At 46.2% G+C, this 11,701-nt stretch overlaps 1 protein-coding gene across 1 annotated transcript in view; it reads left to right on the forward strand.

Moving 5' to 3' along the window:
- The window catches only part of LOC135393348 (uncharacterized), a 119,432-nt gene extending 111,379 nt beyond the window's left edge, over window positions 1–8,053 (forward strand). The window contains exons 5-7 of the mRNA XM_064623818.1: window positions 863–1,163; window positions 2,355–2,615; window positions 4,580–8,053. Of these exons, the coding sequence (XP_064479888.1) occupies window positions 863–1,163; window positions 2,355–2,615; window positions 4,580–5,134 (1,117 nt within the window). The 3' untranslated portion in view covers window positions 5,135–8,053. The remainder of the gene's footprint in view (window positions 1–862; window positions 1,164–2,354; window positions 2,616–4,579) is intronic.
- The last annotated feature ends 3,648 nt before the right edge of the window (window positions 8,054–11,701 follow it).

An 11,701-nucleotide genomic window follows, 5' to 3' on the forward strand; every position in this document is an offset into this window, starting at 1 on the left:
AGTAGTTTACATTTCGTCAGGTACAAAAGTGATACAACGCGAAAATTATTAAGACGCGTCACCCGTATTTATATCGAAAACCCATTATTTATAGTGAGATGAGCAGCGTTAGCAACCCGATGGGGACGTTGGATTTAAGTAACCGATCATAAATCCACCTTAAACTTCAACGAAATTGTGCGACAGCTGATTCCTTAGGGTTAAGTTACACGTACGTTATATTCGCGTTTTTCGCTCATATATTAAACATTTATTAGGTACAGTGGCGGAAACACGAAAAGGTCATTTTCCATGGCTAATAAATGCGAGCGCGCCGAAAAGCGAACTTCCCCACGAAGCAGCGCGATAATGCAGAGAAGCTGCCTTGCACTGACTTGAAATCTCGACATTCAGAGACTTCGTATGCATGTGTCCGTTTTTCGTCGTCTCCCTAGTCTCGGGATTTTTTCATCGTGTATTCTTGTCACCAGCTCGTTTCTTCCTAGCCATTCTTTCGACGTTCAACTTGGTGGATCGGACATATCGTACGAAACGAATAGACCTCTATCCGAGAAACGTCATCGTGACGTTGGTAGACAGACTGAATCCGAAACAAACGGGAGGGGAAATGCTGGATTCCACGAACCGGCTCTTCACTGCAATTTGACTTCACTGGCTTTTGTCAGTAGTATTACGACGGGCGGGAAGAGTGACATCGCGAAATCAAGTATAGCAATTAAGTTATAGGGTTATTCCCCGAGGCGTGAAACTTCAGAGTACTGTACACCTCTGGCACAAGCGAGCTTTAACCGTCCAATCTCTTTGTGACCGATTCTTCTATTATTCTTCTATTTCTTTCTTATTCTTCTATATTCTTTTACAGCACTACCACGACAACCAGCACCACGATGAGCACGACGTCACGCGCCACATCGGCTAAAGTCACGTCCACCACCTCTACCGCAATGCCGTCGACACCGAGATCTACGACGCCGAAGCCGACGAAATCGACGACCGCAGCGCCTTCGACGTCAACGCTGGACCCCCATTCCCCGGAGTTTGCGGACATGTTGAACCGTATCCTGAGCAGTGCATCTAAGGACGGCAGCGGCAGGACACCCCAGTTCGTGGTGTTCGCCCCGCTACCGGACGCTAAGAAAGACGCACGTGGAGGGTTCCATAAGGTGGGTGGAAGATCATTCAAAGTGGGTGACGAGGAAGAAGCAGCCGTTAGGTCTGAGTGGACCCCGCCAAATACGTATAGATTTCATTGTCGTATCAGACTGGGAGGTAAGCGGGATCGAATCCCGGTGCCGGCCGTGCTGCCTGAGGTTTTTCCTGGGTTTTCCTCAGACGCTTTCAGATATATGTCGGTACAGTTCCCTTAGAAGTCGGCCCAGGACGCACATTCCCCCAGGGCGTAGGTCGTGAAGTTTCCCACCTCTGTGAGGCCGGCAACGGCGAGCCCTTTCACCATCACCACCACCACCACCACCATTGACATATCAGATAAGAGACCTGGAATGTATGTGCTAGCGGCATGTAGGTGATCTACCAGATAGAACTAGACCAGACCTATTACGTGGTCAGATATAACATACTATGAGACGAAAATAATATATCTATCTGACAGACCTAACCGATCTATAGCTTAGATATAGTCTCTCCAGAATACGCAAGAGCGTAGATTTACTACAGTGCAAGGTGAAGTTACATGTAGGTTTGCTAGGTCGGCGGCAGAAATCAATCGATCTCCGAGATTTCCGAAGACCATGCTGCGTTCTGGCGATGGGGATGTGGTGTGGAGTGTCCATTGTTCCTGAATAGATTCTGATAAGGCAACTGTCCTTCCTAACCTTGCCTGGCGCGTTCCTTAGAGGCATGGGCGTTCCAAGGATTTTTCCTATGGGGAAGGACAAATAGCTTCCAATAAGGGGAGGCAAAGCGTGGATAATACGACGACGACAATCGAAACCTCTGATATGCAGGGAATCCGGTGGATAAGATTCAGATTGTTATGACGACATTTGACAATGACGACCTGCGAGTAAAGCGCATTCAATAAACACTTCCTAGATAGTACAAGTTTTCTCTTGTTCGCTCTTTGATTGATTTCAATAGCAGCATCCACAGCAGGCCTTCGTATGTGACGCTCGCTGTGTCACGTGGGGCGCAGGCCTGGTGCTATCTAGGAGGTGTTGATTCAATTCCTACAGCCAGTGATCTTGGAGCTCCCCCCCTGTCGGAACGCCCATGAGAACTTGTAGAATCCCTAACGGGAAATAGGAGGGTGTAGATTTGTTCTTTCATTCCAGTAACTGGCCGGTCACAGAAAAGAAAGGACAGAAGGTGCATTTTAATCTTTCTTGCTCCAGGACGCTCGCTATGAACCGTCGCTGCCACCGAAGCAGAGCTTCTTGGAACGTCCCGTCCCTCCTGATCCTCCCTCTTCCTCTGCCATGCACCACCACTCGGAGGCCGCCATGCCACGGCTTCCCATCCGACCGAGGGACGAATACGAGACACCTCACCACCACTATCATCCCTCCTACCTTCCTCCTCAACAGGTGCTCACCAGGAGAAATGGAAGTAACCCCAACCCCTTCTTGCCGCCTCCGCCACCGTCGCCTTTCCAGGTAATTTGACAACGTCGTACATGATTGTTCCCCCCTTTGTTCCTCAATAAAGGACTCGAACTGTGCAAAGACGCGCGCGCCTCGATTTCAGGACTCTCAAGCGCACTGAAGAACTACTATACATCCGTTATTTGCCGAAAAGAGACCGTCAGGTGAGCTCTGACAATGCTACCTAGACAGAGAAAGCCTACGCATTGCCTCCTCTCCCTCTTTCAATTAAGAGTCAGAATTCGTTCGCTACTGCGATTCGCCGTTCTGCGAACTGAAAAACCTGCAAATGATTGAAGCTCACCTGGAACCTGCAGACCTAAATATTTAGATAAAAAGTGCAACGCGCTTTCCTGAAAATCAGTCTTGACGAAGATATGGGATCGTTTAGGGTTTAATTTAAAATTCCCCATTTAGTACGCGGGGATGTTTAATCAACACTCGCAGACGACGGTGGTGGTTCTCCATGGCCACGACCGCTGAAAGCACGTTCGTGATTGGCTACGGCCGTTGAAGACACGATCCTGATTGGCTGACTCTTAATTGTTACGTCACGTCGACGAGCGCTCAGGCTTTCTCTATCTACGTGGCGTTGGCTCTGGTCGCTTCTCGGCAGATGACGGATGTGTTCTTGTGTATTCAAGAGCTTTAAGAAATCGAGGCGCGCGCGTATGTGCGCTCGCCTCGTGTAGCATGATAGACTGTCGGATTTCTCGCGCGTTCTTTCTTACCAGGAACAACAACAACAGAGAAAAGAACTGCATGCAAGCCGTACGCTGCAGGCAACAATTGCGATGGCTGCTTCTCGACGTGCACGGCCCAATTCACATCTCAGCCCTAAGACTAATAATTAAAAAGTTGACTAGTCAACGGAATTGTATGTTCTGAGGCTGGAACACAGAGAAAGGAGTCCTGCAGCTGGCTAACCTTTTTAGTGACTTCCTTCTTTCATCGTTCATTGGCTAATAAAATTCGCCTAATTAATTAATCAGTCAGCATGAAAAAGTACATGTGATTAGAACACGCGACTCCTCACAATATTCTGCAGTTTTTCATTTGTGTATATGACGCACCGTGTTTTTTTTTATATATATATATTCCGGTGTACGTTAGCTTGAACACCCTGTTGGCAGTGTTTTACGTGGTAAGATCCCAAGTCTTGGCATACTGTGCTGGAAATCCGAATTGCCACGTACGAGACTGCGAATGAGAGGCTGAAATAGGCTTTGTACACTTCTTGTAAACTTCTGTCCACCGCAGAAACGTCAACCCTTGTTTCGTACCATTGTCGAATATTTTCCGTGCAAGTTTCGCGGAGTTTCAACACGGGGCCTATACTCGCACCGTGCGTTTGGGTCAACTTAAATACTGTATATATGTGCCGGAAAATACGAGGGTAAAACTACCCTTTAACTGCAGTAGCCCTGTAAGTAGGGCACGAGGCCATATCACGTGTCCATATCGCATATAATCCAGATAAATTAGCCACGGACGTACCTCCACGACGGTACATCCACCCACCCACCCACTTTAATTATATATATATATATACATAAAGCAATTTATATATTTTATATTATATAGTGAACGTTGAGATAAGTGGGAGACAAAAGTAGGGGAAGTAACAAAAAATGGCTTATTAAAACTTAAAAGTTAGGGGGTGACGTCTATGTTACGGCGGAAGCTCCGCCTTCGTCAGGACGAAATAACTAAATGTTAGTTATTAATCATTTAGTAATTTCGTCCTGACGAAGGCGGAGCTTCCGCCGTGACATAGACGTCACCCCTAGCTTTTATAACTTTTAAGTTTTAATAAGCAATTTTTTGTTACTTCCCCTACTTTTGTCTTCTGTCTCCCATTTATCTCAACGTTCACTATAATAACGTAGCCGTCCGACCCCAACTTCTATAAAGTTATTTCTCTCTAAAGAGGTGGCAAACTTGATATTAATTCACACCCTGTTCACTTTCTGCAGCCGAACGCAAACTCCGTCCAGCCACACGTGGCCGAGCCCCCTCAACCTGGCTTCCAATCGGTCGGCGGGTACAGCGCCAGCTACAACCCTCCCCCACCAAACAGCGACTCGCATCCACCTTACAACCCACCTCCCCCACCCAGCAGCAATCCCTATCACCCTCCCCACCGCTACGGCTCTCGTCACTACGACCCGGTGGACGCTCAACGAGGCCTACTTCACCCATCGTCCGAAAGCGCCGCCTATCCGACGAAAGATCGATCTGGTTACGAGATTAACGCGGGTGACTCCCATTCGAGCCACGGGGGACACGGCAAAGGGATCACCTTTACTATCGGAGGTGGCGGCGGCGATCATGGCGACCACGGCAGCCACGGTTACGGAGTCAGCCCGATGGGGGTGATCAAGAACTTGTTCTTACCCTTCTTACCGAAGCCGAAAGTAAACCTGAACGGCAGGGTTGTGTTCGGGGTAGTGCTTGAGAAGGGGGTCGGTTTGGGGCACAACCAGCACCAGCACGGTCACCACCACCATGCTGTGGCGTATCACCACTGACAAGATAATGGCGTGTGAAGGATCAGGGTACGCGTAGGTATTTTACGTTGAATTTGAAAAGAAAGAAAGTGGTACACTCGCTGTCAAGTGCAGAGGTGAAAGTACCTTTGAGAGGACATCGGGTCCTCTGTAGCTTCGCGCTTTTTATAGTGTATAAGTTAGTGTACAGGTCAGGAAACCGTTTCTTTTTCTTTTTCTTTTTTTTCAAATCAAGCAAGGCATATCGTATCGTGAAGATCCTATATTTGGCATCGTGGAGTGTGACGGGCCGGGGTACTCCATAGGGTGTTCCCTTCGGGACGCAGTGCAGACGGGAACATTCGGCACCGCCTATTTGTGTAAGTCGTGAGAGGCATAGCTAGAACGCACAAGGCCGTGTTATAGAAAAACTGGGCACTGGGGTACCAAATTTACCCACAGGACTAACAAAGGGTACTTTCGTATTGTGTATGTAAATATATGTATTTTATCGCATGTTGTGCGAGAGTGTTCCACGTGACTGTGGGTAGGCGTACCTACAAAATTTACCAATGTTCCCCTGTGTTCTGATGTCACTTAGTGGGCGTTACCATCACGAGAAGGAGGAAGGGACGGTGAAAGATTATATACCGTAATGGTCACCTGGTATGAGGTACCACTTGGAGAGGTACGTGAGAAAGTCTAGGGAGAGCTCGTTGCTGGGAATGCTGAAAGCACCATCGAAGGTTGGGAGGAGGAAAGCTGAGGAGATCGAGATTGCTAAGCACTGCCGTTAGAAAGGACAGAGAGGCCATACACTAGAAAAGAAGGAACCGGAAGTACGTCATCATATCACACCCAATCTTTACAATTTGCACGACGACTACATCCCATTCAAAAAAGTTTTTGTTTGTTTTTTTGTTTGAGTGCTATTTTTGTGCCCGTTTACGTATAGTACAAGCGTACCGTACCCTTCCGCCGTTTCCGGCAGTCGTGTGCCCGGAAATGACGTCATGGTGGTGGCGACAACACGCTGGTGTCGAGCTTATGCGCCGTGGTATGCGTCAAGAGCGCCGAACGTTTTCTCAAGCTAACGCCCCCTTCTAAACTCAACCCCGTAACCCCCTTCTCGAGTGAAATGGTTTGAATGCTTGGTGGTTGAAATGCACTGACGTCGGAGCTGAGTGGCCATAATAGCGCACGCTGTGAGTGGGAATGGCTTCAGTGCATTTTGGCGCGCTTTTTTTAAAAGCTTCGTTTGCGAGAACTTCGACAGCGAAATCACGATATATAACGAGAAATAAAATTTTGCACGAAAATATTTGCGTGCAAGTCATGTCACTAGCAAAGCGTTTTCCCCGCATTTAACGCCGATTTTGTTTGGTCCCTTAAATGTAAATTACAAATTAAAATTTTGCACGTTTAAAAATCGTTAAATCGTGATTTCGCCGTTACATTGTAGCAAAGCTATGTGCAAGCTGGCGGGTAATATACTGTACATGCGCATGACTATGTCAAAGCATAGATAAACAGAGCTTGAAATGTAAAGCGAAACGCTTTTTTAAGACGCCAGAATTTTCTTGGAATAAAAAAAAAAAAATCCCACACTAGCTAAGAATTCCATCTCGTCCACGCACAGTTACATGCTACACAATGGCAACATGGCGATTCAGTAGTATTTTGATTATTTGAATTATTTGGCGAGGATTGAGTGAAGCCGTCTTTAAAATATTGCGCTGTTTGATATCATTATCGCGAGTTTTTGACTTTTTTCCTGCTTTCCTGTTTTTATTCATATATTTCCATTTAGTCAAATAAAAATTTTATCCAGAATGTTAGCACAAAGCTTTTTTTTTTCATATTCATACGCAAATGTCTTCTAAATTTGACATGTCATAAAAATGCGGATGGCGTTGTATCGTTTTTTTAGCAATACATTCTTAAATAAATACAAACAAATGTGGAAGTATAAATAAATATGCTATAGAAAACATACAGAACGGTATTTCAGGGCATGCGATTTTTTATCAATAACTTCAATTATTTTTTGGTTGGTAAATAACAATTATTTCAATTCATTTTTATTAATTATTTGTTGTTGTTCAATTATTTTGTATGAATGGCTTCAGTTAGTTCTCGCACCGTGAAGCGGACCAAGCGAAATCGGCGTTAGATGCGAGGAACAAGTAAAAAAAAATAAAAATCGAAGATGACGATTAAATCTGCCACCGTGCACGCTGCGCACATCGTGACTGAGAGACGCAATGAAAATTTTCTAAAAACTCAGTAAGAAGATACTACTGATCGCCATTTTGATCATATATCATATCGACATTTCATCGAGGTATCTAAAACAACGACGATTATGGTAAAAGGTAACGCATACGATGCGCATTATGTAGACCTTTTTGGGTAAATGTTGTCCATAACTTCAGTGACAACGAAATATATTTATATCCCATTCTTATCAATTGACCATTTATCACCTAATCAGCAGTTTGCAGTTGATATTCTGCACAGCTCGAAAATAAAATTATTGTAAAAATTCCTCATAGTAAACTCGCCTGGATTGTAAACTCATTAGTCAGCATTCGCGTGATGTATGACAAGATAAAAAGATGACTAATACAAAGAGCCATAGCGTTCGTTCGAAAGCAGCAACTACTTGAACTATAATGTATAAACGTGTATCATAGTTCTCGTTAGTAGTCTCTTAGCTTATTTACGGCATAGTTCACAACTCTAATTGCACGATCATTGATTCTGTGTTACTTGCTTTCTCTTTATAACGATGTTGTTCTATGATACTGGCGTGCACATCCTTTCTGGTTCCTCTTGTGTCTTTACAGCATTGAAATGTCGTCGTTTGAATTTCCTTGTACAGTAAATATGAAACAGTGTCGCTTTTTTGTGTGCATGTGCATATATGTATATGGCTATTTTGTAAAAACGATACGTTTACAAAAATATCTGCCTCTGTCGTTGTCCAGTACTGCAAGTCCACGGCGGGAAGCCTAAATCAATGCAAGCACCGCTCTGTCCACTCTTACACTGAAGTGATTAAGGATGCGACCGACTGTACTTAAAAGTCCTTACTAAACCTTCGGGTAAACGTTCCAGATAAGCACCTCCTGAAGTCGGCCGAAGACGTGCACTCTCATTTCGTATTGTTATTTGGTCGAAAATCCCGTCTCACTCAACGAGCATTCTGTCGGGAACTACCAACCAAAATATTTGCCAAATTGATATCCTCGCGTGACGTCAGGAGTACGTCAGCGGTAACGTCAGCGTGGCGTCAGATCTGCGTGTAGCCGTGAGCCCTCACTGACCACTGAAAGTTCGTCTGTTACTGCAACAGCGTGTTGGCTCCGCCGGCCTATATGTCCACACATTTGATCAGCCCTCCCATGGGGACTACTGACGTCACGAAGTGATGTCGACTTACCTCGTTTAATTACACGCCCTCTGAAGGGGTGAGTGTGGGAGCTGAGGGTTTCTGGAGGCTGTGCAGATCAGAGACCTCGCGCGCCTCATCGGTCAGCTCCACTGCTAAAAACAATGCGCGCCACTGCTAAAAACGAATAATTGATGGAGGGGTATTTCACTGCCCCTTTAATGGTCAACCACACTGTAAAATTGCACCTGTAAAAAACAATCCCCTACTCTCATCCGTTCACCGTCTCATGACAGTGACGTTAGTTGTGAGAATGAGATCCCAACCAACCACGGCCCGCAGTGTCACTGCTTCTCACATCGTCGTCTGCTGGTATATGGAGCATATAGATACTATATGGTGGTCTGGTGTCAAAAAGCATAGGCGTCAAAGCAAACAACAAGCAGAAAGCTCAGTAAACTAGACGACGCAAGTCACAAATGCAGCCACACTGGTGAATGGGTGGAGTAAAAAGATGGTGATGTCAGGATGACGAGACAAACAAAGAGCTTAATAAAACAAGGTCGTCTGATCCCAGTCTCGATCCTCTGGTGCCAGGTCTAAATCGCACCTCGTCTGTTCCTGCCCTCGAGCGCACCTCAACTATAGCTCACCGTACCTCAACCTCCTTGCTCGTGCCCGTTCCCTAGCCGGCTCGATGATGAGTTCACTGCCACCGTTACAACACCTCCCACGACTAGTTCGTGTGCATTCCGGTAGAGGCATCCAACGTGCAAACGCTGAAACCAAGCAGGGCGGTGGAGAATAGACCTGACACACGAATTCACGCAACAGTCAGGAAGAGAATAGCGAAGACAAAGGGTTAACGCCGCCCACGTGCAAAATCAACGTCGCCATCAGCAGCTACAAACTTTCAAATTGGTTGGAATACGATTTTATTATCGAATTGTGCACGAAAACAGCACGGCACGTGCTCCACTAAATTCACCATTCCACAGGACACACCAGGATCATTGTCAAGGGTGCAGCTCCGTAGTCAGGCATCAGTTGCAGAGAGGAGAGGTTGTTCACTGTTGTGCTTGGCCCTATATACTCGAAAAACATCTTGATATACCACATACATTTCTATTTTTTACAATAACATCCAAACAGACTGGACATACTCTTAGTCCGTAACGAGGCCCCCACAGGAGGCCCCAACCAACCATATCTTGGACAAAGTTATTATCGCTTTTGATCCGTGCGTGATAAGCAAGATTCACGGTGGGTTGCAACAGCACCTCCCAGCAAGTGTATTCCAAAACTTCCCGACATTCCCACCACACGAGGAAGCGCAAGTTGAAGCACAAAGTTCATCTTTCATGCCATCAATAAAAAATGTTACCCAAGGAATCCTGTATTGTGCCAAGGCGAACAACAGGATTTCGTCGTACAGCAGCGCAGTAACCTTTCAGCACGTCGGTTTGCAAATACGGGTATGCACTCCCCCACAGTGCTACCGTCCTCGACCGGGATCGAACCCGCGAACGGCTCTTCCAGTGCGTCGTTGGGTTAAACTTCCCTGTCGCATGATCCTGTCACATGATAGTTCAAATCCAGCTCAGCATTGTTTTCTTCTGGTTATATTTAGCTTAATTGTGTTCCATGACAAGTGATACACGCTTCGGACCTGTCACAAGGGCAGTTTTCAATGATCATTAAAACCAGTGGTCATTGAACGTGCTCTATTGAAAAAAGGTCTGAAGTAACCTCAGAAAATCTTGAGGTTACCCCCCAAATCCTGAGGTTCTGCTGAGGTAACCCCAGCAACACTAAGGGTTACCCTAAGACACTTTAGGGTTGCCACAAGACGTCCTCGGTTACCCTAATACGTCCTGGGGATACCCTAAGAACCCATGTTTTTTACCATAAAATCAGTTCTGTGGTTTATTTATTTACCCAGGACTTTCTGGGGTTACCCTAGGGACCCTTGGGGTCTTACCCCTAAAGTCCCTGGCGTCACATCAACATATTCTTGGGGTAATGACAAAGGTCGCGAGTAGCCCCAACACTACAGGTGTACGACAGTGCTGTCTGAGGATCTACTTGGGTTATCCCAGCCCTATTGAAAATTTGTTCCTGGGGTTACCCCAGAGCCTAAGGTCTTAAAGTATTATTGGACGGTTGGGGTAACCCCAGACGTCCAATAATACCTCACCAGCTCGCGTAGCTCAATGGTTAGCGTGCTGACCATGTCACGTCGAGACTGGGAGGTACCCGGGTTCGAATCTCGGTGCCGGCTGTGCTGTCTGGGGATTTCCTTGGGTTTTCCTCAGACGTTTTCAGATATATGTCGGCACGGTTCCCTTAGAAGTTCGTCCCTGACGCACATTCCCACAGAGCGTCAGTCGTAACGTTGCCCACCTCTGTGAGGCCGACAATGGCGAGTCCTTTCACTAGCACCACCACCACCACTATAATACCTTAAAGCGACACTAAAATGCTTGCACAAGTTCACTTCAAATTACGTTACTACGCTATGTTAATTTCGCACTTGTTGTCGTAATTCAAAACTGTGATTCTTTTATGAAGCTACGATCAGAATTCTACCGGACTCTTTCTTGCCTTGGCACTAAGCAGTGAACGCCGCTTCAGCTCGTGCGTCGGTGTTTTTAGTCCATGCTGCACGTGTACGCGCGTACCACGCCACGGAGCAGTTCCTGCGAAGCAGAGCCGTATATTAAAAGGGAGTCTGGCCATTAATGGGTCATGCCTATACCTGAAGCTCCACCCACTTTTTCAGCTTTCTGACCAATGAAGTCTTGAAATATGGGGCGCTATCAATCAACCTATCCTCACTATTTGTCCCCCCATCCAACATGGGCAGCGCCATTTTGGGTGGCAAGTGGATTGGATGGGATTGAAATGGATACTTCTCGCAACCCGCAGAACTAGTGGATTTTTGGTGCAAATTTGATGAGCGCCACCTAGGGAGCGTAAGGCACGTCGGGAGTTGTCGTCTGCTTCCGTCGTTGCACCGCTGCCGGCAGAACCACCTGCTGGGACACATTCTGTCGTCGGAATGATTTTTAAACAAATCTACATGAACAGTTGGAATATAAAAGGCAAGAATGTTTATATCCATGAAATCCAGCAATTAAATATAAGATTGTACTGCACAGTGCCGTTTTTGTTATGATTTCGTTGTGATCGCCGCGATCGCCGTGTTCACTAGG

This window comes from Ornithodoros turicata, chromosome 4, assembly GCF_037126465.1.
Source record: "Ornithodoros turicata isolate Travis chromosome 4, ASM3712646v1, whole genome shotgun sequence".
Classification (NCBI taxonomy): Eukaryota; Metazoa; Arthropoda; class Arachnida; order Ixodida; family Argasidae; genus Ornithodoros; species Ornithodoros turicata.